Source organism: Mastigoproctus giganteus, chromosome 5, assembly GCF_048544385.1.
Source record: "Mastigoproctus giganteus isolate SK-2022 chromosome 5, ASM4854438v1, whole genome shotgun sequence".
In the NCBI taxonomy this organism is placed as follows: domain Eukaryota; kingdom Metazoa; phylum Arthropoda; class Arachnida; order Uropygi; family Thelyphonidae; genus Mastigoproctus; species Mastigoproctus giganteus.
The window spans coordinates 166572639-166598115 of record NC_143579.1 but is presented as its reverse complement, the minus strand read 5'-3'; the positions used below and the strand labels follow the sequence as shown (position 1 = coordinate 166598115).

The 25477-nt window shown below is 38.9% G+C and overlaps 1 protein-coding gene across 1 annotated transcript in view; it reads left to right on the top strand.

Annotated features, from left to right (window-relative positions):
* Window positions 1–1466: 1466 nt before the first annotated feature.
* LOC150085816 (retinol dehydrogenase 11-like) overlaps window positions 1467–25477 on the top strand; it is a 130017-nt gene continuing 106006 nt past the window's right edge. The window contains exon 1 of the mRNA XM_090374262.1: window positions 1467–1655. Within this exon, the coding sequence (XP_090230388.1) occupies window positions 1502–1655 (154 nt within the window). The 5' untranslated portion in view covers window positions 1467–1501. The remainder of the gene's footprint in view (window positions 1656–25477) is intronic.

Sequence of the window (25477 nt, the reverse complement as noted above, 5' to 3'; positions counted from 1 at the left end):
CTAAGTATACTTTTAAAATATTATGCCTAGTTGCATTTAGTCTTACATTATCACGTACACCTTTTGGCATCTCTCATATTGCGGTATTATCTTCACAACTGGGTTGTCATGTCTGCAATACCAGGGTACCTGCCCACCCACCGATGAAAAGCCAATAAGACTTGAAACGATGACGTCTGGGTGGTGATGCCCACCGAGAAAAAAGTAACAATAGCCTTCTCTAAATATTATGCCTAGTTACATTTAGTCTTACTTAAATTGAACTACGGTATGTATTAATTTATAAAAGTATATTCGTGGCTAAATTTTCATGTGGAATCTGTTTATTTTCACTTGCTTTGGAAGGGATCGTGAAGTTTATGAAATATTTCAAGGTGCGGGGGGGAGGACGGGGTATAAAAATTTAAGGAACATTTTCCCTAAAGCAAATAAGCTTTTTATCGGATTTACAGTAATCTTGTATTCTGTTATTTTATTTATGAGGTTTATTAAAGCTTTATAAAGCTAAGTTTTCCCAAGCATCACAACTGATGAAAACGTAAAAAATACAACAAAAAGGAAGAAAAGAAAATGTTACTCCTGATACAACTACAGTACTACGTATACACTTGCGAAGCCATGGTAACTTTATTTTATGAAGTGAACTTGTACAATACTGTTATTAGTAGGACTGTGTTCCTATGTGCCGCCTAAGCAAAATAAAACTTGTCGCCCTAAATGCTGAATACCGATAAGCGTTAACCAATCAGAAAACAATATCGAAAAATTTCAGCGCCCTCTTGAACTATCGCTCGTAAGCGACGTTTACCTCGCCTATCCACTTGCGGCGGCACTGACTGTTATACATCATATTCACCCGAAACATGGTCCAGAATAAAACATGTGGTAACAAAAAAATAAATAAAAGGTATTTTTTTTTTTTTTTTTTTGTTATATGTACGGATAGTAAGTGTTTTCTTAGAATATTAAACAAGAATAAGAAAATAAAAACATCTATGAAAATATTAAGAGTTACCAAATTTTAAGTAATCCTAAATGTTTGGAATTAATACACGGATAACAGAAATTGCCAGAAAAACACAATTAAAGTCGATGGCTTTTTGAAATTAACTGCACTTCTCCTTTAACTCCTAATAACTAAAAATTTGGTAATTAAATTGGTCCTGCTATAACACGGAAGCCTTAATATTTCTTTGTGTGTATCGTACGAAGAGAAGTTCTGGTTATTTTTAACGTCCTGTGATCCACTTTTCATGCTTCTAAGTATGACTCTGCCGGGATCTATCAAGAGAAAGCACCACCTCAATTCATGTTTAAGCACACATTCCTGTTTTTTCTTAAGGTCACGTGATATTCACAGATGTGCAAGCACCTCGAAATATGGAATCTCTCCCACCCTCGTACTCCCCTCATGAAGCCAAGTACGCAAGCGCGAACATCCGCTTAAGAAATAGCTTGTATATCACGTGAGTCATTTGCAGAAGCTGCATGAAAAGGAAAAATGTTGGAAGGAACGCTCTCGGTATATGCCTTCATTGTGATATTTCCTTTGGCTGTCATAGCCGGCCTTCTCTTCCTCATCAGGAATTATATCCGAACTACAGAATGGTGTGATAATGATTCTCGACTGGATGGCAAAACCATTCTTGTTACAGGTAAGTGGCGTGAATGGCTTAAATCATGGGTTTCAGCAAGAGAACAGCTATCCCAAAGGATATCTTGATAGGAGAGAAATAGACCCGTTTCGTGGCACGACCTGTAAACCAAGGGAGAATGAATCCTATGGGATTAATTCTAGGGAACGCTACCAGTGATATCTCATGACTTCCCTGGTCGGATTAATTCCTTTGGCTATACAACAATCCTATTGAACTAGTTCACTTCGATATGATTACTGAGCTTAACCATAGCATCTTTCCTTGCAGTGAATCCAAGCTGACTATATACAGAACCTATTTCAGTTCTCACTATGTTTTATTTTTATGGGTTATATGGAAACAGTTAAATTTATTGAGTAAGCTAGACAAATCTCACCTACAGCAAATTAAGTTAGCAAAGCAAATCTCGAGGCTACTCTGTCAGGCTATAAGTATTTCAAAACACAACCCAATAAAAAAAATCGAAGTCTTGGGTTTCTGTTAATTCATTTGATGTAAAGTGTAATGGCAGTATTACTACTGATCCATACCGGTGCCCACGGAGGGCTCAGCACTACGTTCCCCGAGAATATTTTTTTTTTTTTTTTATATAAGCATGCTGTTATGTGTCGTTATATCTATAAAAGCTACCAACGTAGAACGTACGAACCCCTTTCCCCACCAAAAAAAAAAAAAATACTAATCACAGCGATGTTATTAAATAAAATTACGGTCACATATGTTCAGAGGACTTTACGCTACAGAGAGAGAGGGAGAGAAACATAAGAACTTTGCCATATTTAGCTACCAGATTTACAGAGATGCAGTGGCGTTATTCTAGGGTTCCCCAAAGGTCGCGAGGGCACCAGAACAGTGCAGATACTGTACTTTTGTTTCGGGAGATTCCTGCAAACTTATTTTTATGGGCCTCTAAAATAAGGGACCTCTAAAGTTCGGTGATATGGAAATCGAGGAATCCCCGTATTACCGAAACCGGCCTGACGAAATTAAAGTGATTGAGCTTTATCCTAACATCTTGTTAAACTTATATAATAAATGCTTACTTCAAGGTACCTTTCCTGGGATCTGGAAAGTTGGTTTGATCAAGCTGTTAGTTAAGCCGGGTAAAAAATCAAATGCCGAAGAGGGTACAGACCAATTTCGTTATTTATTGGCTAATCTTGGCAAAGTTTTTGAAAGATTGTTATTTTTAAGACTGAACCAAGTCATGGATAAAAATGGTTTGACCCTGCCTTATCAGTATGGTTTCAAGAGAGGATGCCATTAATGATTAATAATTTCAAGAGAGATTCTACGGAGGATGCCATTAATGATCTCATGAATTTCACCAACCAGGCAGAGGATAGGTATGTGTTAGCCATCTTTATAGATTTTACTGGAGCTTTTGACATGGTGTAGCATGAGAGTATTCTGTCTGCATTAAGGGACTTATTCCAGACTTATTGTATAGAACGATACAGAGTTATTTGTATGGTAGGAAAATTATACTGAAAGCTAAGCATCTACAGTTTAATAGGAATCTTTCGAGAGGGTGTCCTCAGGGCCCACTTTTTTGGAACTTAGTACTTAATTTATGGCTAGAACAATCAGTTGAAAATCTGCATAAGCAATTACAGTTTAATAGGAATCTTTCGAGAGGGTGCCCTCAGGGCCCACTTTTTTGGAACTTAGTACTTAATTTATGGCTAGAACAATCAGTTGAAAATCTGAATAAGATTGCTTATGCAGATGATTTGGTTTTATGTGTTACTGGTAAATCCAGGTCTGTGCTTGAAATAAGAGTGGCCCAGGTATTAGAAAGTCTAGTGTCATGGGCTGAGCTGCATAAACTATTGATATCTACAACTAAAACTGTTATGATGCTTCTTAAGGGGAAACTAAATTATGCGCGACCGCCAAAAGGTTTAATTAAGGGGAGGCAGATTCCCCTAGTATCTGAGGTGAAATATCTAGGTATAAGAATTGATGATAGATTATCGTTTTTTCCATATTTAAATTACTTACATGAAAAAGTTAAAAAATTTAGTGCAGCAGTAATTCCATTAACTAGGTCAGATTGGGGGTTGAAAAGGAGAGTTTTAAATTTATACTACAAGGCAGTCTTCTTACCTATAGTTGCGTACGGAGCATTAGCATGGTACTTCAGAGTTGCTAACGTTAAATTTAAACAGAAATTGTTATCGATTCAGCGCTCAATGCTTTATGTTATTTCTAGTTTGTGCAGAACAGTCTCAACGAATGCTATGCAGGTTTTGGCCGGGCATTTGCCTCTAGACTTGTACAATGTGTATCGGGCCCTTTGTTATTACTTAAAAAAAAAAGGCATAGTTGTTTCTTTCATGAATATTACATCTGATGTCACTATAGAGATAGCTAAAGCAAAGAAAAATTTTCTAACACAGTTGATTGGTATGTGGCAACAGAGATGGGATCTTAGTGTAACTGGGAGGAGACTAGATTGTTCATTCCAACAGTTCGTTCCAATTTGTGCAGCAGTCTTCCATACACCCCAGGGGCTCATATCTGGTGAGTATGGGCTTGGCACACCCAGGATCCTGAGCTGGATATCATCATTCTTCTCTTTCTTGGTGATTCCCTTATATTTATGACTCTCTCTCTCTCTCTCAGGGTAATTCAGAATTTTTTTTTTTTTTTTTTTTTTGGCTGGTGCAGCATAAGCGTCAGGCTTCCTTGCACCATGTAGCTATTAATAATAATAATAATAATAATAGTAACAACAAATGTTTTTTTCCTTCTATGGTAACATCGTTTATTTTAACTGGTCATGAGTCATTAAATTTTAAACTACATTACTTTGGTATAGTCAGCTCTCCTTTATGTACTTGCGGTCAACCTGAGACTTCGAGTCATTTATTATACGATTGTAGTTTGTATGTTCAACTTAGAGAAAGGCTAAAAGTGCAGATTGGTAATTTAGTTAGAGGCTGTGAAAGTGATCTTATTGTTAATCAGGATAAATTTCAAGCACTGCAAGAGTTCTGTGTAACTGTTTTTCAACGGAAAAGACATTGGAATAATCTAATGCTTACTCATTAATATTTGGTTATATACACTTTGATTATCTGTGTTTTTTTTTTTTTTTGTTTTTTTTTCTAGTTTGTTTATATTGTATGTATATATGTGTGTGTGTGTGTATATATATATATATGTGTGTGTGTGTGTGTGTATATGTATATAATTTTTTTTTTTTTTTTTTGCTGGCTCTCAGGTGTGGGCAGCCTGGGAGCGGGATTGCTGGCACCCACCGGTATAGCACTACTTCCAGTGGATGCGGGATTTTTGTGCATGAAGCACTGTTAAAATAGTAGACCAGGCCCAGTACCAAGTGACTATGGGCGGCCATTAGGGAGCAGCTGTGCACGTGCCAGCTGCTCACTGGTGGCGAAGAGACCTGCCATACAGGTCTGTTTTGCAGAGGTTCTGCACAAATTCAGTTTATCAGGTGGAGATAGACGGAAGTCTAGGTGCCACCTTAGAAATAATAATAATAATAAAGTTCGGTATTATGGAAGTCGAGGACTCCCCATATTACCGAAACCGGCCTGACGTAGCCGAGTGGTCAAGACCGCGAGTACAGTAGCACACGTTCTTTGAGTGGACCGGGGTTCAAACCCGTGACTACTAAATACGATTAATACTGTATTTATATTGATTGATTTATTGTGAACTTCACTGAGCTCGTGGTCGTACCGGAGTATAAACAAGAACGATTTTTTTTTTTTTTTTAAGTGGTCACATGACCTCGAACAAAGGTCGACTCGAGCTCGTATGCTACTGTACTCCCGCGCTAAGTGTACAGCTATGGTTCTGAGCTGGCTTTCATTAAAAAAAAAAAAAGAAATCTTTTTCAAAGGAAAGAAGAGGGCAAGAGAAGGATCGACAGCGACTCGAAAAATACTTGATGGCGAATTTACTAGTGCTATGAACACACACACACAAAAAAGACACATTAGGGCAACCCGGAATATGCCTTCATCTGCTCAAGTGTATTATGTTCGTCAACTACGTGTCTCTGGTCGGTCTGCCTGTTTGCTAGACGAAAAACCCCAGTTTCCGAGTGGAAAATCCTTGCCATCTACGACTAAGACCGACTAACTCAGTCAAGGAGTGAAAAATTCCATAAATTACTAGTGTCATTGACGGGATTCGAACCCGGAAATTTCCACCCAGTGTGGGAAGGACAGTGACAGTGCTACCGTGCAGACCTAGCACTATGAACACAGGTTTAGATTTTTTTTTTTTTTTACTACACTACTTGATAAAAAGTAACGGAACACATAGAAACTGTGGTGTAACTCGTGCAGCTTGCGATGAAGCGGGACAAAATTTTGTGTAGTGGTGTATCACAGAATAACAATGAAATGAGGAGACAGCGAGAAGCGTCGTACATTTATAGGAGTCGTATAAGAATTATCAAAAAGATCACATTATAGAAGTCGATACAGGATGCTCGAAATTATGGTCATATAACATCAGTATGGCGTATGATGTCCTCCAACGGCTTAAACAGGCCTGACAGCAGTGAACCACGCTTGGTATAAGGGTGTCTATAAGATTCTGTGGCAACAAATCCCATTCTTCCACCAGTCCAAACCTTAGTTCATCAAGTAACTGAGGAGTTGGCTTCGGCGTGCAATGCGATACCCAAGGGAGTCCCACACATGTTCGATCGGATTTAAGTCTTACGATAGTGCTGGCCACGGCAGTCGTTGGATATCTCCAGTTTCAAGATATTCCTTCGCCACTTGAGTTCTATGTGCAGTGCCGTTGTCGTGCGTCAAAAGAAAATCTGGGCCAACCGTACCCCTACAAAGTCGCTCATTGGGCGCGAGGAGCTGTACTTGGTGCCTCTGCGCAGTTATCGTACTCCTATCAAAAATATGAAGAGGGGTGCGGCCGTTGATCGTTATTCTTCCACACACGAGAATACATAGGCCCCGCTCCACTGTAAGCATCCCTTTCTCTGATATTGGAGGGATGGTACCACATTTCCCGTTGTCTCCAGATGAAATAACATCTAGAATCTGTTTGTAGGCTAAAACGGGATTCATCAGAGAAGAGAACTGTATCCTGTTTGTCAGGGCTCCAAGTCACATGTTCATGGCTCCAGTTTCGACGAGCTGTGCGGTGATTTGTACGGATACAGACAAGGCTTCCTTGCTAGAGTCCACATGAATTGCACCTTAACACAGTCCCGTTAGAAACATTTTCGCCTGTGGCCGCAGCAACCCCGAGAGACAGTTGATGAAAAGACATCGTAGGGTTCTGTCTTGCTCTCAGAGCCAAAGAGCTGTCTTCTCTGGTTGGCGTAGCCCTCGGGCGCCCTTGTAATGGTTCCTGTTTCCTGAAACTGCTTCCATATTGCTGAGACGACACTGCGTGACACATTAAGCCAACGGGCCACCTGCGACTGCCCGACTTCAAGTCGTCCAACGACTATCTCAAAGAATTATCTAAACGACGATGACGTGCCATCCTAAGTACTGGAGATGTGGCTGCCTCACTGAGGAAGCCAAAAAACGAAATGAAATGATGTGGTCGCAACCCGTGTTTTTATAGGCATGAACAATTTACACAATGTACGGCTGTGTAAGGCGGTAGATCGATTTCTATTAGATACTCGGAATTTGAACGCCAGGATGCCTACTATATCAAATATTCGCCTTCGGCGACACTTCACAATAAAAAAAAATTCGTGAAAAGCATTTTTATTATTATTATTATTTCTCCTAGAAGACACCCGGTTACTGCCATTGACTAGGGCAGTGGTTTTCTACCTTTTTTTTAATAACGGCACCCTTAAGTAATTTATTTTATTTTGCGGCACCCCTACCCAATTTTCTGACCGTTAGATCCGATTCTCTCTCTCTCTCTCTCTCTGTATACATCCGTATATATATAATATTAAAAAATATATATGTTATATGATATTTATTACAATAATATAATTATAAAAATTACATTTCATAATACAAATTATATATATACAGTATATAATTTTATTCTTTATATAGAGGTACTAAGTAAACATCAATTATAGATCGCCACAAAATTAAAAAGACACTGTACACCTTTTTATAATGAAATAAACATATAAATTAAAAAATAATAATAAGCTTAAGTAACTTAAACCCAAATTACGTGGCACCCCTGGAATGTTGTTGAAAACCCTGGACTAAGGGATGTAGATACATATTCTGTTATGAACAGAGAATAATATTATATACAATTTTACATTATATGTAACACTCGTTACTAAATTATACAATACTTATTATTATCAGAATTATACGATACATAAATAACTTGTAATCTTCTTAAGTTTTAATAAATAAACGAGTAAAATTTTATACTGCTGAGTTTAAAGCATAACATCACCATATTTACATTAGCGCGGATATCATAATACAATTTAATACAGAATAAAAGCATAAAAGTTCATTTTTACTGTTTTCAGCAGTGTTTCTTCTGTGGGAGTAGAGTGGTTAGGTAAGACATCCAGGAGAGTGTTTCCGGATGAGGTCGGGATTTCTGATTCCTGTCAGCTACTGTATGGAGGTTCTTAGTGATATTTATTTTTTCTTACATCTGTATCTGCAAGTAGCAGTTTTCGAGAACTTCTTTTCTGTATGTTTTGCTTGTGCAGAGTTTTACGGGGTTGATTTTTAGGGTATTAAATAGCTTTAGAGTGTTTGCTGGAAGAATCTTCCCAGACTATCCAACTGCGTAAGTGCGGGCTTGAGTTGCTGTTCTTTACCTGCAATTCGTCTTTGTTTTTCTTCGGGTGTTACTATCCACTCTCGGGCTTTCGGAGAATCCAGCCGTCCCGATAAGGTCTGAGCAAGTGTCATCATATTCTTTGCAGTGATCGTTTGTCTCCACGGCGTGACTTTTAAATTGGAGTATAGTATAGCTCTTGAGATGGTAAAAGGCTTAGCTGAAATTCTGTTCAGCCAGTGGCATAGCTACCATGTAGGCAGGCAAGGCAATTGCCACCGGGCCCTTTAGGGGCCCGGCGTCTTTCGCTGTCTCCTGTTTTTGCAATTTTCATTAATTAAGTAGGAGCCCGAACAGGTTCTTTGCCTCCGGGCCCGAAAAAGAGTAGCTACGCTACTGTGTTCAGCCATCTCAACAGCCAGTATTCTATTCCTAGAAAAGCCTTGATAGTGCTTTCCGGAGCTGAACACCAGATTTATATAGAGGAATAGGGATAACACATCTATTAATATACTAAATCATTAAATTGGGGTTTTTAATACCGGTCAGCTCCTGCCTGCCTGGTTGCCCAGAGCGCCGCGTATGTTTTCCTACGGATGTAAGCATAGTGCGGAAGGCAGTTCAGTCCTTCGTCAAACTTGAGTCCCAGATCAACATGCGACTGAACCTTTTGTACAAAGATGTCGTTCACGTATATTGTTATTTTCTTTGGATTTATTTTATTTGTGAAGGTCATTTTCGCAGTCTTGTCTTCATTTAGGTGTAGCCCGATAGAGTCGAGGTATTTTTGTAGTTCTTTTATTTTGGCGTTAGCCACTTGGTTGCAGTAGTTGACAGATTTCTGGTCTTCTGAGGTAATAAAAAATTTCATATCGTCTGCATATGTGATGAATTGCTTCCTGTTTTGAGCTAAGAAGGGTTCTAAAGCTATGGCAAAGAGTATGGCGGACAATACGCCGTCTTGTGGGACTCCTTTATCGACTTGGTACGTAGCGCACACATTCCCGTTTGTTATTGTGATTTGTCTGCGCAGAAGAGTGTTCGTTAAAAAATGGAGGGACTACTTCCTCATTTCCTGTAATGAAGAAGTAGTCCCTCAGAATAACTATTAGAGCTGGGATGGATATGTTGTCGAATGCGGCTGCCACATCTAGAAAAACAACATCCAGTTGCTGCTTGTTATTTAGCGCTTCCATTTTGTTCTGTTAATTTTCTCAAGCAGTGTAAAATAACAGTGTTCTTCAAATTGAAACATTTAGCTTCGCTCCAGCTCAACACTGCTACAGTAAACGTCATTCTAGATGCCCTTCCATTGTTTTGTAAGGGCATCGTCATTCCAGATGCTCTTACAAAGCCATGGATAGAGAACTTCCTTCTTTACGATGACATATAAGGTTGGGAAATCAAGAAAATGACAAATGATTTCAAAAAATCAGTCTTTCTCGCTGTCAGAGAAATGTTTCCAGACTGTCAACTCGTCGATTGCAATTTTCATTATAATCAAATCATCTGGCACAACTCAAATAAGCGGATTTTAAAACACTCTATCCAGACGATTCCGTCGTTTGACAACGTGTCAGGATGGCTGCTACCCTATGTTCCCAAGGATAACGAAGATGGATGATTCAGAATAATGGAAACTTCATCATAAATGCAGAAAACATGATTTTAACGACTACCTTGTGTGCATCAATGGCCAAAAACTCATGGGGTAAAACAACATTGTACTGTACTAGAAATACGTAGGGCAGTACCATCAACTACCGAAAATTTTAAGAGAGCTAAAATCTTCATTTCGCAGAATAAAAGAATACGTAAGTACATTATACTGGATCATAGGTTAGATAGATAAGTCACTGGCTGAGTTCGCCGAAACTCGATGTGAGTAAAAAATTGCAATAAGTAAGTGATCATGATAGCTTTTTTCTTTCTTTTAGATATCTCAAGTTTCTGACATCTGGCTTGTAATGTATTTCTTTGGTACTAATAAAATGGCTAAAGTTGACCTTCTTTATACTTGATAATATTTTTTAGAATATGCATCCAATTGGCACATCAATATTTTATTTTATATTATTTTTATTTTATTTTTAAGGATACAGTATAAAATTTCAGAAATCACAAATACCAAAGCATTGACTACTCTATTTGTTAACGAAGTACTGTTTATTAGGACTCTATTTCGAGTCCCATCGTTGGACATCAATTTATTAGATGCTGGTCTTAACTAATTATTTTAAACAATTAAAGAAAAAGCAAATTTAAATTTCAATTATAAATGAGAATTGCAACTAATCACACCGATGGCCACCGTAGCTGAGTGGTCAAAAGCGGGAGTGCTGTAGTACACGCTGTTTTAGTATACTGGGGGCTTCAGTCCCTAACTGCTAAATACGGTCGATCTGCCAACTCGCACTAGACCAGCATGGCAAATTATTATTATTAGCCATACGGTGCAAGGAGGCCTGAGGCTTTGGCTGCACCAGCCAAAAAAAAAAAAATAAATAAAATAATAATAATAAATAAGTAAATAATAATAATAAAAATAAAATAATTCTGAATTATCGTGAGAGAGAAAGAATAACCAAGAAAGAGAATGATGATATCCAGCTCAGGACACTGGGTATGCCAAGCCCATACTCACCAGATGTGAGGTCCTGGGGTTATGGCCCTCAATATATTCCCTCAATATGAATCGTTGAGGAGGCTTTCATTCTGCAGTGGATTGATAATGGCTGCAGTTTACCATTTTGTTTGTTTGTTTGTTGTTTTTTTACCCCGTATAACGTGCAAATCGTAAACTTACTGATACAATAAGGCCTTAGATCTAATACGCTATGCAGGGTGTATTTAAATTGGTGTCAAATATTCTAGGGGCGTATTCCAATCGATCAAACATTAAAAAAAGTTCATATCAACATGGGTCTAGAAACACTTAGTTTCTTCCCCGCACGCCTAGATACTTCATTCATGTAAACTAATAGAGACTCCACCGCTCAGCGGAAAAGATATGTGCAGCGGGTTATCTGATTGGCTTTTGCTTTGTTGTTTACAAACGTTCGTTGGTTGTGGAAGATACTGCAGATTATTTCGGATTAAAGAAATCGTAAAGAAAATGTATTCGGTGAGTGAAATGGCAGAGATGCACTACACTTATGGTCTTGCAGATGGGAATGTATTAAGATCACATGAACTTTATTCAAAGGTACCCCGACAGGCGTTTACCTTGTTCAAGAACATTCACACAAATCCACCAACGTTTGCGAGAGACGGGCTCATTTGAGAGATCTTTTGACACTGAAAACCAAGGGAGGTACGAAATACTGACCTTGAGGAACGAGTTCGTAATGTGGACGAAAATCCATCATCAGATAGTACAAGAAGAATTGCAGTAAGGGAAGGAGTTAGTCATACTATTTGGAATATTCTCCATGAAAACCTTCTGTACCCCTATCACCTTCAACGGGTGCAAAGACTTACTGAAGCAGACTTTCTGCAACGAAAAACATTATAAAAATAAATAAATTATCTGTTTATACTCCGGGACGATCAAACGGTCAGAGGAGTTCACAAGATAGACAGAATGCAAGAAACAGCACCGTATTCAGCAGTCACAGCTTGAATCCCGGTCACTCAGGGCACGTGTACTTGCACCCGCGCGCCTGACCACTAGGCTACGGCGGCCAACGCAGTCAACAAAAGTGTGCTGCGGTCCTGAATTTCTTGGCATTTATCTTGTTCACTGATGAGGCTGGTTTTACACGTGATGGGGTCTTAATATATCATAACAACCACATCTGGAGCGACGACAATCCTCATGTAGCGCGACAGAACAAACATCAACATAAGTTCAGTCTAAACATTTGGGCTGGAATCGTGCGTGATCACTTGATAGTTCCCTATTTGTTACCCCCGCGTCTGAGGAGACATTTATCTGAAGGCCGACCGGGCTAGCCAGGTGGGTAAAGTGCCTGCCTGGCAACCCAAAGGTCGCGGGTTCGAATCCCGCCTCGGGCTTGGATCAAAGAACTGCAAAAACCTTAGGAGGTGCATTATGGTCACAGAAGCCGATGCGCCAACAACTACCAAAAAAAAAAAAAAAAAATTATCTGCAGTTTTTTGAAAATTAATTGCACCATTTAATGGACGATGTATCACTGGACGTCATCCGACAAATGTCGTTCATGCACGATGGCGCCCCCAGCTCACTTTAGTCGGAGAGTTCGTCAGCATTTGGATGGCCATTTTCCTCAAAGATGGATTGGTCGCGGGGGATCCACTGAATGATCTGCTCGATCACAGATTTGAATCCAATGGTATCTTTTTATCTTTTTATGATAAAAATCAATGGATTTTTATCTCTGCGGACATTTAAAGTCCATTGTTTACGAAACTCCTGTGCCTAATGTTGACGCTTTAAGAGAGCGTATTGTAAATGGATGTGAGCAAATACGTAACACTCCAGGTGTATTCAACAGAGTATGACAAAGCATGGAACGCAGGCTCAGAGCATCGAAGTAGGAGGAGACCATTTTGAACAATTTTTGTAACAAAATGTTCTGTCTTGTGTTTACTTTGTTTCTATTAAACTTTGTCTTGTTTAATTGCATTACGCGTTATGTTGGATTTCTTATTCTTTGATATTGTTAAACAATGAAATTCCTCCTACCTCAGAAACTAAGCGTTTCTAGACCCATGTTTATATTGAACTTTTTTTTTTTTTAATGTTTGGTCGATGGGAATACGCCCCTAGAATATTTGACACCAATTTAAATATAAATCACAAGTGACACTGATTTATATACCGATTTTTTAACTAATTATCGTTTCTAATGAAGACTTTACTTTCCGAGATCTGAAATTAAATGAATGTCTGGACTGGCTGATGTTTATATAAGGGCGAACTTAAATTTTCAACCGCGAGCCGCTGGGCCTTCGCCCGGGACTGCCAAGTGTGGCAGAATTCAAAATTTTATAAAAAAAATTTGCACTTTTTCACCACGCATTAATATTATAATGGCTAAATGATGTAAAGAAACGGACTTTTCACTCATACCTTCCATTTCCAACGTTACCAAATTCTCTGCATCAACATCCGCGTGGCAGGCAATTTATTCCAACAACAGGCTACCCGAAATAAACTGAGATCCAGCCTTCTATTCCCCCCGAAAACCTGTATTTGTTCCCCCTGGTTATTCTCTCCTCTACCAGTGTAAATAAATCATTCTCGTTCGTCAGGTCCAACGATGCCTAATTGCCTTTGCAGTGTCCACCTTCTAAGCTATTCTTCATACGGGCATGGAAAATTTCATTTTTGCGAACTCCAAGAAAATCTGTGAAACGGCTTTCGAAATAACTGGAATTTACAGAATCATTAAGGCGCAGAAGTGCGAAAAGATATTAAACTAATTTAAGCTAAAAATAAACATTATTCGTTCTAAGAAATTAGGTCTATTTGCTTAACAATCTAGCACAACTATGGCGACGTTTCAAACCCGCTTTGGAATTCCTGATCAGGTCTAAGAAAAGATATTTTACTCAGATTGTGTAAGTAAATACAAGAACGCTGTAAGAAATTTCTGAAACAGAGCTGAGTAGTTAGGGGAACCGACTTATTTCAAAATTGGCCGACTGAAAACTGCATTGTGCTGTTGTATAGCGAATTTTCATAGCAGTAGGCCCAGTAAACGCCTTTCACATAGTGTGTCAAGTGACTGTGAAACCGATTTTAGACGCGTTAGCATATACAGTATGTATAAAGCCTATTGTCATCGCTATCTCCGTCAGCATATAACAACTCATCACATATTCATTCGAGGTGAGGCGACGCGCTTCGTCAGGGCTCCTCAGTTAAGTGGATTGGATTACTGTTGATTAGTGCTTTTAAATATTTGATTTATTTAGATATTGTTGGATTATTTTGTTATAGGTTTTCCTGTAACAGTTTGATTTTTATAATATTATAGATATAATTTTTTAAGGTTAATTTTCATTGATATTTAGCTAATTTTATAATGGTAGTTACGAGATCTGCCTTAAACACGTCACAGGGTATCGTGACTCACACGGAAATAGCCGATGGCGATTTACGGGTGAGTCATGATTTAATCCCTCGCGGAACCTGTGGAATGTTTTCCAAGGTCGACCTGGTGACTAATCATAGCTCACCTGGGAATTCTTTTCTTTGTGATCAATGTAAGGAGTGCACCGATCTTAAATTACAATTTAGTGCACTGATGGAACAATTTGAGTCACTGAAACGGGTGCTTGCCCTCGAGAATAATGCATCTAGGAGCTCGTGAGGGACTCAACACTCCAGCAATCAACTAAGTGATGCACACCCGATTCGGGCCTCTTGCCCTTAATGCCACACTGCTCCAATTTTCACTACATTCTTTTATGTGCAGTAGTATGAAAAGCTTTCCTGAAATCCACGTATAAGATACCAAAATTATTTTTTGCATTCTGATTCTTTGTTATTGCATTATAATATCCAACCAGATTATTCAAAATCACTCTTTAACAAATCCATGTGAATGCAGTATATGTGCAGTCCTGTCTATATCATCTTGCATTACTTCTTTAACAAGTGACTGCATTATTTTCCCTTGAACAGAAGTTAAGCTAATCAGTCCATATGTCGGTGCCTCCGTAGCCAGGTGGGAAGGAGCAGCAGCAGCAGCAGTGCGTAGCACACGCTTCTTGATTAGACCGGGGTTCGAGCCTGTCACCACCAAATACGGAGGATGCGGAAAGGGCAGGAAATGACCACCGCATATCCCGGAGCAATATGGCGTTAGTTGGCAATATGGCCTCCTAAAAACCAAAACAAAACAAAAACAGTCCATATGTCATATTTTGATCCCCTATTGTAAATTTTCATCTGCACATCTCCAATCCATTGGGATGTCTCATGAATTGGGAGGTTCATTTTCTCCTTTCAATTGAATAGATGCCCATCCACTTCATGTGCCTTTTTTATATAAAACTTAAACAATTTCTCTTCCACTTTTATCTCAATTATCACAAAATACTTTAGCCAGATTTTCATGAACTTCTGGAATTTCACTTAGTAAAGAACATCTCATGCATGAATGTAAATGCAAATACATATTCAGTTTGTCAGCAAACTGGGCAGAATCATCAACAGTAAAACCATCATTGCCAGTGTACCAATATGATTCATCTCCTTTCTTCTAGTATTTACATAAGTAACGAAATTTTTGCTACTATTCTTTGCATTCTTTGCAGAGATTTCTCGTAATCTACCTTAGCTTGCCTAAGCTCCATTGTGACCTGATTACAAACTAGATTGTTTCTTCTATGATTACTTCTCTCAATGCTTCTCATTAGAATTTGCTGGTAATCACATCACAGGTCTTACAGTACAGAACTGAAAAACTTTCTGAGAACACTGTAGTTGCCCTTACAAAATCAAAAGCATTTCTCTTACCCTTGAAAGTAATGTTTTTAATGAGATGATGAGAGTGGAAGAGTAGAGTGGATGCCCTCGAAGGAATTAAATTGAGGGGGTCCATCAAGTTCTCAGATGCCAAACTCAATGCCTGATACTTGTGCATCAGTCAACAGTGGCAAATCCCAAGGCAGAATATGCTGGTTCCACAGAGATGCTATGGCTGGTGACCCTATCAGGGAAACAGAAAATACAAATATTGGCAAATAGGGCAGGTAGAACAGATAACATCTTTTAAAAGTACACGATCTGACGATTTGTTGGAAAAATACAGGACATGCTGAGGATATACCTCAGAAACTAAGCGTTTCTAGACCCATGTTTATATTGAACTTTTTTTAATGTTTGGTCGACGGGAATACGCCCCTAGAATATTTGACACCAATTTAAATATAAATCACAAGTGACACTAATTTATATACCGATTTTTAACTAATTATCGTTTCTAATGAAGACTTTACTTTCCGAGATCTGAAATTAAATGAATGTCTGGACTGGCTGATGTTTATATAAGGGCGAACTTAAATTTTCAACCGCGAGCCGCTGGGCCTTCGCCCGGGACTGCCAAGTGTGGCAGGATTCAAAATTTTATAAAAAAAATTTGCACTTGTTCACCACGCATTAATATTATAATGGCTAAATGATGTAAAGAAACGGACTTTTCACTCATACCTTCCATTTCCAACGTTACCAAATTCTCTGCATCAACATCCGCGTGGCAGGCAATTTATTCCAACAACAGGCTACCCGAAATAAACTGAGATCCAGCCTTCTCTCCCCCCCAGATTATTAGAACCGGAAATGGCTCGGGAGCGGCGAAAGCAAAACCGTTCATCTGTACTGAAGACCACAGTCTCAAAGAGAAAGCAAAACCGTTTATCTGTACTGACCACAGACTCAAAGAGGGGATGCATACGCATACCCCTGTCTCTGTTAATAGTATTATTGTCTGATGAACAGATTCGCAAGCTCTCGAGCCATTTGCGGTTCCAGAACCCATGCCCCCGGCATTTCTGGTTTAATACGCATGAAGGGAGTTCCGCCCATGCGCCGGTCGAACCACGTGTGGAAGTGCCGCGAACCTGCTATTTAAGGATGTGTTGTGTAAGTTTTAACTTACTGTTGAGAAAGGAAGCGGATCCTTCCGAAAGCTACAGTTTTAGCGCTTTTATTCTATCATATATTTTAAAGGTTTTATATATTTATTTTAATCCAATTTAGGTTTTATATTTATTGTAAATAGATTGTTCGTACTATATTTTACTTTCCAGTATTATTTTACAGTATTAAAATTTTCTTAATTTAATTTAAACGGTTGGTGTACGAGTTTATTATTGTGATGTGGGTAATACTGACACGCGTTTATCTGATAATATTGGTCAAAGTAACTCTTGCACATACCTCAAGAGTTCTTATCTGTTACCCCAACTGGACATATTATCTAGATGTTCTGGGGGCAGAAACGTTTCAAGTGAGCGGGTTGCTAATGCCAGGGAAGAGAGCCTAAAAAACTTCTAGAGTTGTGTTAGGGTAGTTAAATATACAAGAACAGTAAGTCTTAAGTGTTTATATAGTAATGTTAGAAGTGTCGTCAATAAAAGGAGCGAATTCGAACTGCTGGTTAAAACAAGTAACGCGGACATAATAGGGCTTACGGAGACGTGGTGCCACCCGGAAATTGGGGACGATGAGTTTCTGTACGGCTTGTATAATGTATTTAGGAAGGATAGGGTAGATAGAAGGGGGTGGTGGGGTTATGCTTCTTATCAGAAGTAGCCTGAGTGCGACGATAGCTTTCCCGGATTCAGACGTTTCACGTGCTAATATAGAATCTGTATGGTGTGAGATAGTTGGAAACAAAGGTATAATGCGGGTAGGAGTAATCTACAGACCAGGTGATTGTGAAGATTATGACGAAAGCCTCTACATGCAAATGGAATGGGCAAGTAAGCGTCAATGTCTTATTATGGGTGATTTCAATTTGCCTCTAATTGATTGGAGTAAATGGGAAGGAAACTCGACATGGGGAACAAAATTTTTAAATCAACTAGATGACTGTTATTTGTATCAACATGTCAGGGAAAGTACTAGAGAAAAGAATATCCTACACCTCAGCATCACACATGAATCAAATGACATAACAGGGCTGACAGTAGAGGAACCAGTAGCAGGAAGTGATCACGGAGTTCTACGGTGGATGATGATGAGAGAGGTAGCAGCAGTAAAAAGCAAAGGAATGGGTTTTAATTTCAGAAAAGGAAATTACGATGCCTTAAGGTACTACATGGCCTCTATTAACTGGGTAGATATCGCACAGAGAATGAATACATTTGAACTGTGGTATGCTTTTAAAACATTAATCACAGATGCCTTGAATGCGTATTTACCATTAAAAAAATACTCCACGAGGAGGGTTCCAAGTTGGATGAATAGTGAAGTTGCCACATTACTTGAGCAGAAAAAGGTGGCATGGAAAGGTTGCAGAGCAATAAAAATTGTTCTGCAACTGAAGCCTATAACAGCTACAAGGTTATCTGTAATAGAGCCACAGAAAAGGTTCGACAGGCAAAGGCAGTTTATGAGAAATCACTAGCAAAGAGGAGGGATAAGGAATTCTTTACATATATAAATGCCAAGAAGAGTAGGGCAAACCAGATCGGACCTTTACGTAAGGGAAAGGGGATAGTATTAAATACACCAGCTGCCGTTGCAGATGAACTCAAGTTATTTTGCATTGATATTTACAAATGAAAAACCTTTTGTAGCAATGGGAAATTGTGCGAGCGAAGTTGAAAAATATGTAATTAATGATATTGAAATTTCGCAAGATTATTTAATGAAAAAACTTTCGAGCCTAGAGGCCAGTAAGGCTCCTGGAGTTGATGGAATATACCCTATAATCTTAAGGGAGGCGGCAAATGAGTGCATTGAACCATTGAGGCTAATTATGCGAGCATCACTAAGCTCTTGGGAGATACCCTTGGATTGGAAAAGTGCCAATGTATCTCCCATACATAAGGGTGGCTCTAAGAGTGAAATGGGAAATTATCGACTTGTCCGTCTGACTTAAGTGATAGGGAAAATCATGGAGGCAATGATCAAGGGTGGAATTCAGGATCATTGGATCGAATTGAAATTCTCAAGGATACTCAGCATGGTTTTGTAAAGGGAAAAAAATCATGTTTAACAAATCTGGTTCACTATTTTGAAAGGGTCACTCACGAGCTGGATTTATGGAATAATTTCGACATTGTTTATTTAGATTTCAGCAAAGCTTTTGACTCAGTCTCACATGAGCGGTTGCTTTATAAGCTGGAACAGGTTGGAATCACTGGGAAAATCCTTAGATGGACAGCAGAATGGCTTCAGGGCAGGAAGCAGAGGGTTGTGATCAATGGCTATTCCTCAGATTGGGTTGATGTAAGAAGTGGGGTTCCCCAAGGATCAGTATTAGGCCCACTGTTGTTTTTAATTTTCATAAATCGACATCGATAAAGGGATAGAGGGCGTGAAGTCTAAATTTGCAGATGATTTTAAAATTGGTAGAGTAGTTAATGATCACTGTCAAGCTGAGCTTCTTCAGAGAGACCAAGATAGACTTCAGGAATAGTCAGAAAAATGGCAGCTATGCTTTAATCCAACAAAGTGTAAGGTATTACACCTGGGAAATAGTAATCCCAAAATAATTTATTCACTTGGTAGAGTTCAACTAAACCCAGTACTGGAGGAAAGGGACTTGGGTGTTACGATACCGTCAGACATGAAATTCTCTGAGCATTGTAAACAGGTTGCAAGGAAGGCTCATGGTGTCCTATCGATGATCTATCGAACTTTTGCAAGTAGAAATAGGGACGTGATAATCCCATTATATAAGGCCTTTGTTAGACCACACTTGGAATACTGTGTTCAAGTATGCAGACCGCACCTAAAGAAAGACATCGAGCTTCTTGAAAGGGTGCAAAGACTGGTAACTCGCCTGGTGGGATCGGCAAAAGGGCGTCCTTATGAAGAAAGACTTCGAATATGTGGGTTGCAGAGTTTGGAAACTAGACACCTTAGAGGAGATTTGATTGAGGTGTTTAAGGCTCTGAGAGGCATCAGTAAAATGAATGAGGAAGAAATTTTCAAGATTATAAATGATGCTAGAACTAGGGGACATAAATTCAAGTTACGGGGGAAAATGTTTAGATTGGACTGCAGGAAGTTTTATTTTAGCCAGCGAATTATAAATTACTGGACTAAGTTGCCTACATGGGTGGTAGAGGCTGACAGTTTTGGGAAATTCAAAGGTCATCTGGATAGTACTTTCGGGTGAGGGAAGCAGGTATAATTTCCTTTTCTTGTATTATTATTTTTTTTATCATTGTTTTATTCGGTTTTTTTTTTTTTTTTTGGCTGGTGCAGCATAAGCCATAGGCTTTCTTGCACCATGCGGCCATTACTAATACTAATACTAACTCGGTTCCTGTGGATGGATTTTGATGAAATTTTATATTTGGGCCTTTTTAAGTTTTGTAAACCCAACCGAAATTTCATTAATATCTGACCAAAAGAAACTAGGCAATTATTTATTTATATTATTATTGTTATTTTTTGTTCATAGATAAAGCACATACTGCATAGTGTAGCAAAAGCACTGCATATTGTTTGTTGCCAAGCGCTGATTGGAGGAATGAATATGAAATGTAATAGTAATAGAGGCATGTGAATCAAGAAAGCAAGCCTATGTAGCACCAGCCAAAAAAAAAAAATAAATAAATAAATAAAATAATAATAAAATAAACAAAAAAAAATAAAAAATAAAAAAATCGCACAACCATTTTTCCAGTTCCTCCTTGAATTTATTTAAGCTATTAACGTCGGCAACGACAGATGGAAGTTTGTTCCAGCAATAAACTACCCAATGGCTAAAGGCAAATTTCCTCACATCAATTCTACAACTGTCTCAATTTGAATTTATGGCCCCTTAGGTTGGTAATCTGAGAAACTGAATTAATCCTATCAGAATTCAGCGTGCTCAACCCATTCAAGGCCTTATACACCTCAATCAGATCACATCGCAGGTGCCTAGTCTCCAGCCGCTGCAATTTGCAGAACTTAAACCTCGCTTGGTAAGAGGATCCCTTCATTCCAGTCACCAGTCTTGTTGTCCTTCTCTGTACACGGTCAAGCAAATCTACATCCTACCTAAAATGAGGCCTCCAGATCTGTACGCAGTGCTCAAGGCGTAGCCTGACCATTGCCTTATACAAAGGGATAATCACCTCTTTTTCCTTGCTAGCAAAATTCCTGAATATCATTGACAAAATCACATGACCTGCTCTTGCAGCCTGTCTCCATTGCTCAAAAAACTTCATATCTGACTGCACAATTACTCCTAGTACTTTTTCATTTTCTACCACCATAATGTAGTACCCCACAGTTGGTACGTTCCTCTGGGGTTACTTATACCCATATGGAGTAATTTGCATTTGTCAATGTTAAACTTCAGTTGCCACTTCTCAGCCCATCTGCCCAAATTTTCTAGATCCTGTTGCAGTAGCACACTGCCATTACTTGTTTTTATGTTTTTAACAACCCTGCCAACCTTTGTATCATCTGCAAACTTCGACACTACAGTTGGTACGTTCCTCTGGGGGTTACTTATACCCATATGGAGTACTCTGCATTTGTCAATGTTAAACTTCAGTTGCCACTTCTCAGCCCATCTGCCCAAATTTTCTAGATCCTGTTGCAGTAGCACACTGCCATTACTTGTTTTTATGTTTTTAACAACCCTGCCAACCTTTGTATCATCTGCAAACTTCGACACTACAGTTGGTACGTTCCTCTGGGGGTTACTTATACCCATATGGAGTACTCTGCATTTGTCAATGTTAAACTTCAGTTGCCACTTCTCAGCCCATCTGCCCAAATTTTCTAGATCCTGTTGCAGTAGCACACTGCCATTACTTGTTTTTATGTTTTAACAAACCTGCCAACCTTTGTATCATCTGCAAACTTCGACACTAAGCCTGATATACCTTCATCAATATCATTGATAAATATACAAAACAACAGTGGACCCAATACCGAACACTGTGGGACTCCACTAAGAACATTAGTCCACGAAGAGCAGCACCCATTGATTACCACCCTTTTATCCATTGTGAAAACTAACCCTTAATACCATTCTGCTCCAATTTGTACAGTAGTCTGCCATGCGCAACAGTGTCAAAAACTTTCGTGAAATCCAAGTATATGATACCAAAATTATTTTTTGCATCCATTTCCTTTGTGACCACATCATAATATTCTATCGAATTTGACAGACAAGACTTTCCTTTAACAAACCCATGCTGTGTCAGAACTATTTCTGCAGTCTTGTCTAGATGATCCTGCAATACATCTTTCACCAGTGACTCCATTATTTTACCCAGAACAGAAGTTAAACAAACTGGTCTGTAATTACTCGTGTCACCCTTCGATCCTCCTTTGTGAATTGGGGATACGTTTGCACATCTCCAGTTCGTGACAACTTCCCCTGAGTCCAAAAATGCTCTCATAATTATGGCTAATGATTTTCATAGTTCCTTTGCCACCTCCTTTAATATAAATTGATAGATCCCATCCACTCCAGGTGTCTTTCTGATGTTTAACTTCGACAATTTTCCCTCCATTTTGCTCTCATTTATAACAAAATCATTAAGCACCATGTTACAATCTGATAAACTTCTTGCATTTTCCTTCCTTAATAACTCCCGTGTGAACGTATATGCAAAATACTCATTCAGTTTGTTTGCTATCTGAGCAGGATCATCAACAGTCGAACCATAGATATCAAGTGGACCAATCTGATTCATCCTCTTTTCTTTTAGAGTTTATATAAATAATGAAATCCTTTCTGTTTTTCTTAGCATCCTTTGCAGTTTTCTCGTAATCTGCCTTGGTTTGCTTAATCTCCTTTGTGACTTGTTTACAGACTAGCTTATATCTGCCATAGGCTTCTGTGTCGATTGACAATTTATATGCGTCCCATGCATTTTTCTTCTCTACCACGTCTCATTAGTTCATTTGAGAACCATTTAGGCCTAAACCTTGAACACTATTTCTTAATAGGTATGAAAAGTATAGTAGCTTCGACGATTAATTCCTTGAATGCTTCCGACTTAGAATTTGCTGTTGGTAACATCATCAGTTAGTCCCTCTGTACAGAATTTAAAAACTGTCTGAGACCACTTTACCCCTGTAATTATATCTTTAAGGAAATCCCACATCAGTACACTGTGATCACTGCCTCCTAGTCGTTCCTTTATCTGCAAATTCTTAATACAGAAATGATCACTGCTGATAACCAGATCAAGAGTATTACCCTGTCTGGTTGACTCTTGAACATGCTGCTGCAGAAAACAATCATCCAATAAATCCACAAAATTCTTGCCAGTGTGCCAGTGCTCTCACAGTTATGTTCCATAAGTTCCAGTCAATATCTGGGAAGTTAAAATCACCATAATAAGACATTCTGATTTACTAGCCCACTCTATTTCTCTGTACAATTGTTCGTTGTACTCATTCAAGTCATTAGGCCTAAAACACACTCCTAGTGTTATTTTTGCTTTCCTAGTGTTTATGTCACACCAAACTGACTCAACATTGGACTGTCCATCTATGTCAACTGGATGCACTCCCTTTGATTTTATGTTTTTCTTAATTAACAGCATAACCGCTCCTCCCTTACTGTCCTGTCTATCCTTTCTGTACACATTGTACTTCCCAAATTCCAATTCTGCATTGCTAATATCTGTGTGACACTCCGTCTCTGATATCCCAACAATATCCGCCTTTGATGTCTTGACAAGCACTTCAAATTCATCATCATATTTACTATACTACTAGCATTGGTGTACATGCACCTATTCTTATTCTTAGTTACCCTAACATATCCCATGTATTTATTTGTTTCATGGTGACTGCCATCAGTCACCCGCAGCACCCCTCGCTCCAGGCCGCTGCTCGTTCTAACAGAAATAGTGTAAGAATCACCTCTACCTGCGGATTCTTTTAACCTTTTAGTCTGTGAACCCCCCCCCCCCAAGCTAGCAGTTTTCTGACCCACCTAACGCGGATGGGCAAGAAATATTCTCGGTTCGCTCATAAAATTGTTGCATTTTGCTTCTCTCTTTTTTTTTTTTTTTTTTTTTGTTATAAATCTTGAATTACTATTTGCTGATGTGCCTGAAATGTAACGCACTGAATACATTAACTAATTTTTGATATGTCGTTATATAGAAACAATAAGGGAAAGCAATACTCTTCATCTGATTATCAGCGGACCCTTCTTAAATAAATCTACAGATAAAAGATCACTAGGTCAGAATTATCACAATATATTAATGTGGGATTTACTTAAAGGTGCAACTACTGTCAAAGACAAGAGAAAGGACTATTGCTTTTCGTACAAGCGAACACAGTGGCCTCAGACAGTTTTTAAATTCTGTGTAGTGGGACCAATTGATGAAGTCACTAGAGCCTCTGGTCACTCCGTCTGGTTGCAAACAGCAAATTCTAAATGGGAGGCATGCGAGGCTGTTATCGTAGAAGCTACTAAGCTTTACTCAGTAGCTTCTTAGGCAGAATTACTAAACAACTACAGGTTACTGTTGAAAAAAAAAGCCGTGATCTAGGGTTGAAATTGAAAGTGTCTGCAATTCTGCCCAGACGTGATAGGAGGGAGTATATGATGAGAGCCTTGGGATCAATTGGGCCCTGGAAAGATTGTGCAAGGCTCAAGGGGTAGAATTTTTTTCAGACTGGACTGTACTTGTTAACAGGAGAGACTGCTTCTACAGGGATGGGATACACTTAAATAGAAAGGGTGCAAGAATATTTGCTGACGCAATCGAGGCAGTGTTAGGTGGGTCGGAAAACTGCTAGCTTGGGAGCAGACAAAGACTAATAGATTAACAGTAGCCACTGGCAGAGATGAAAGATATTCTTGCACTGCTTCTATTGGAATGAACAGAAGTCTGAAAAACAAGATTCAGGATATTTCAGAGACTGCTGGGAGTCATTGCTGTACAAGTAAACACACGGGTTGTGTTAGGGTAGCTAAGAATAGAAACAGGTGCATGTATACTGGCGTGTACACCAATGCTAGGAGTTTAGTAAATAAATTTGATGAATTTGAGGTATTGCTCAAAACATCAAAGGCAGATATTGTTGGGATATCAGAGACTTGGTGTCACACAGATATAAGGAATGCAGAACTGGAATTTGAGGAGTACAACGTCTACAGAAAGGATAGACAGGATAGGAAGGGAGGAGGGGTTATGCTATTAGTTAAGAAACACATAAAATCCAAGGAAGTGAAGCCAGTCGACATCGCTGGACAGTGCAGTGTCGAGTCAGTTTGGTGTGACATAAGCATTGGGAGATCAAAATTGAGAGTAGGAGTGTGCTATAGGTCTAATGACTCTGATGAGTATAATAAGAAACTGTACAGGGAAATAGAGTAAGCCAGTAAATCAGAGAGTCTTATAATGGGGGATTTTAATTTCCCAGATATTGACTGGAATTTGGGGGCTGGTCACTCACACACTAGCAAGGCTTTTTTGGATGATTGTTTTCT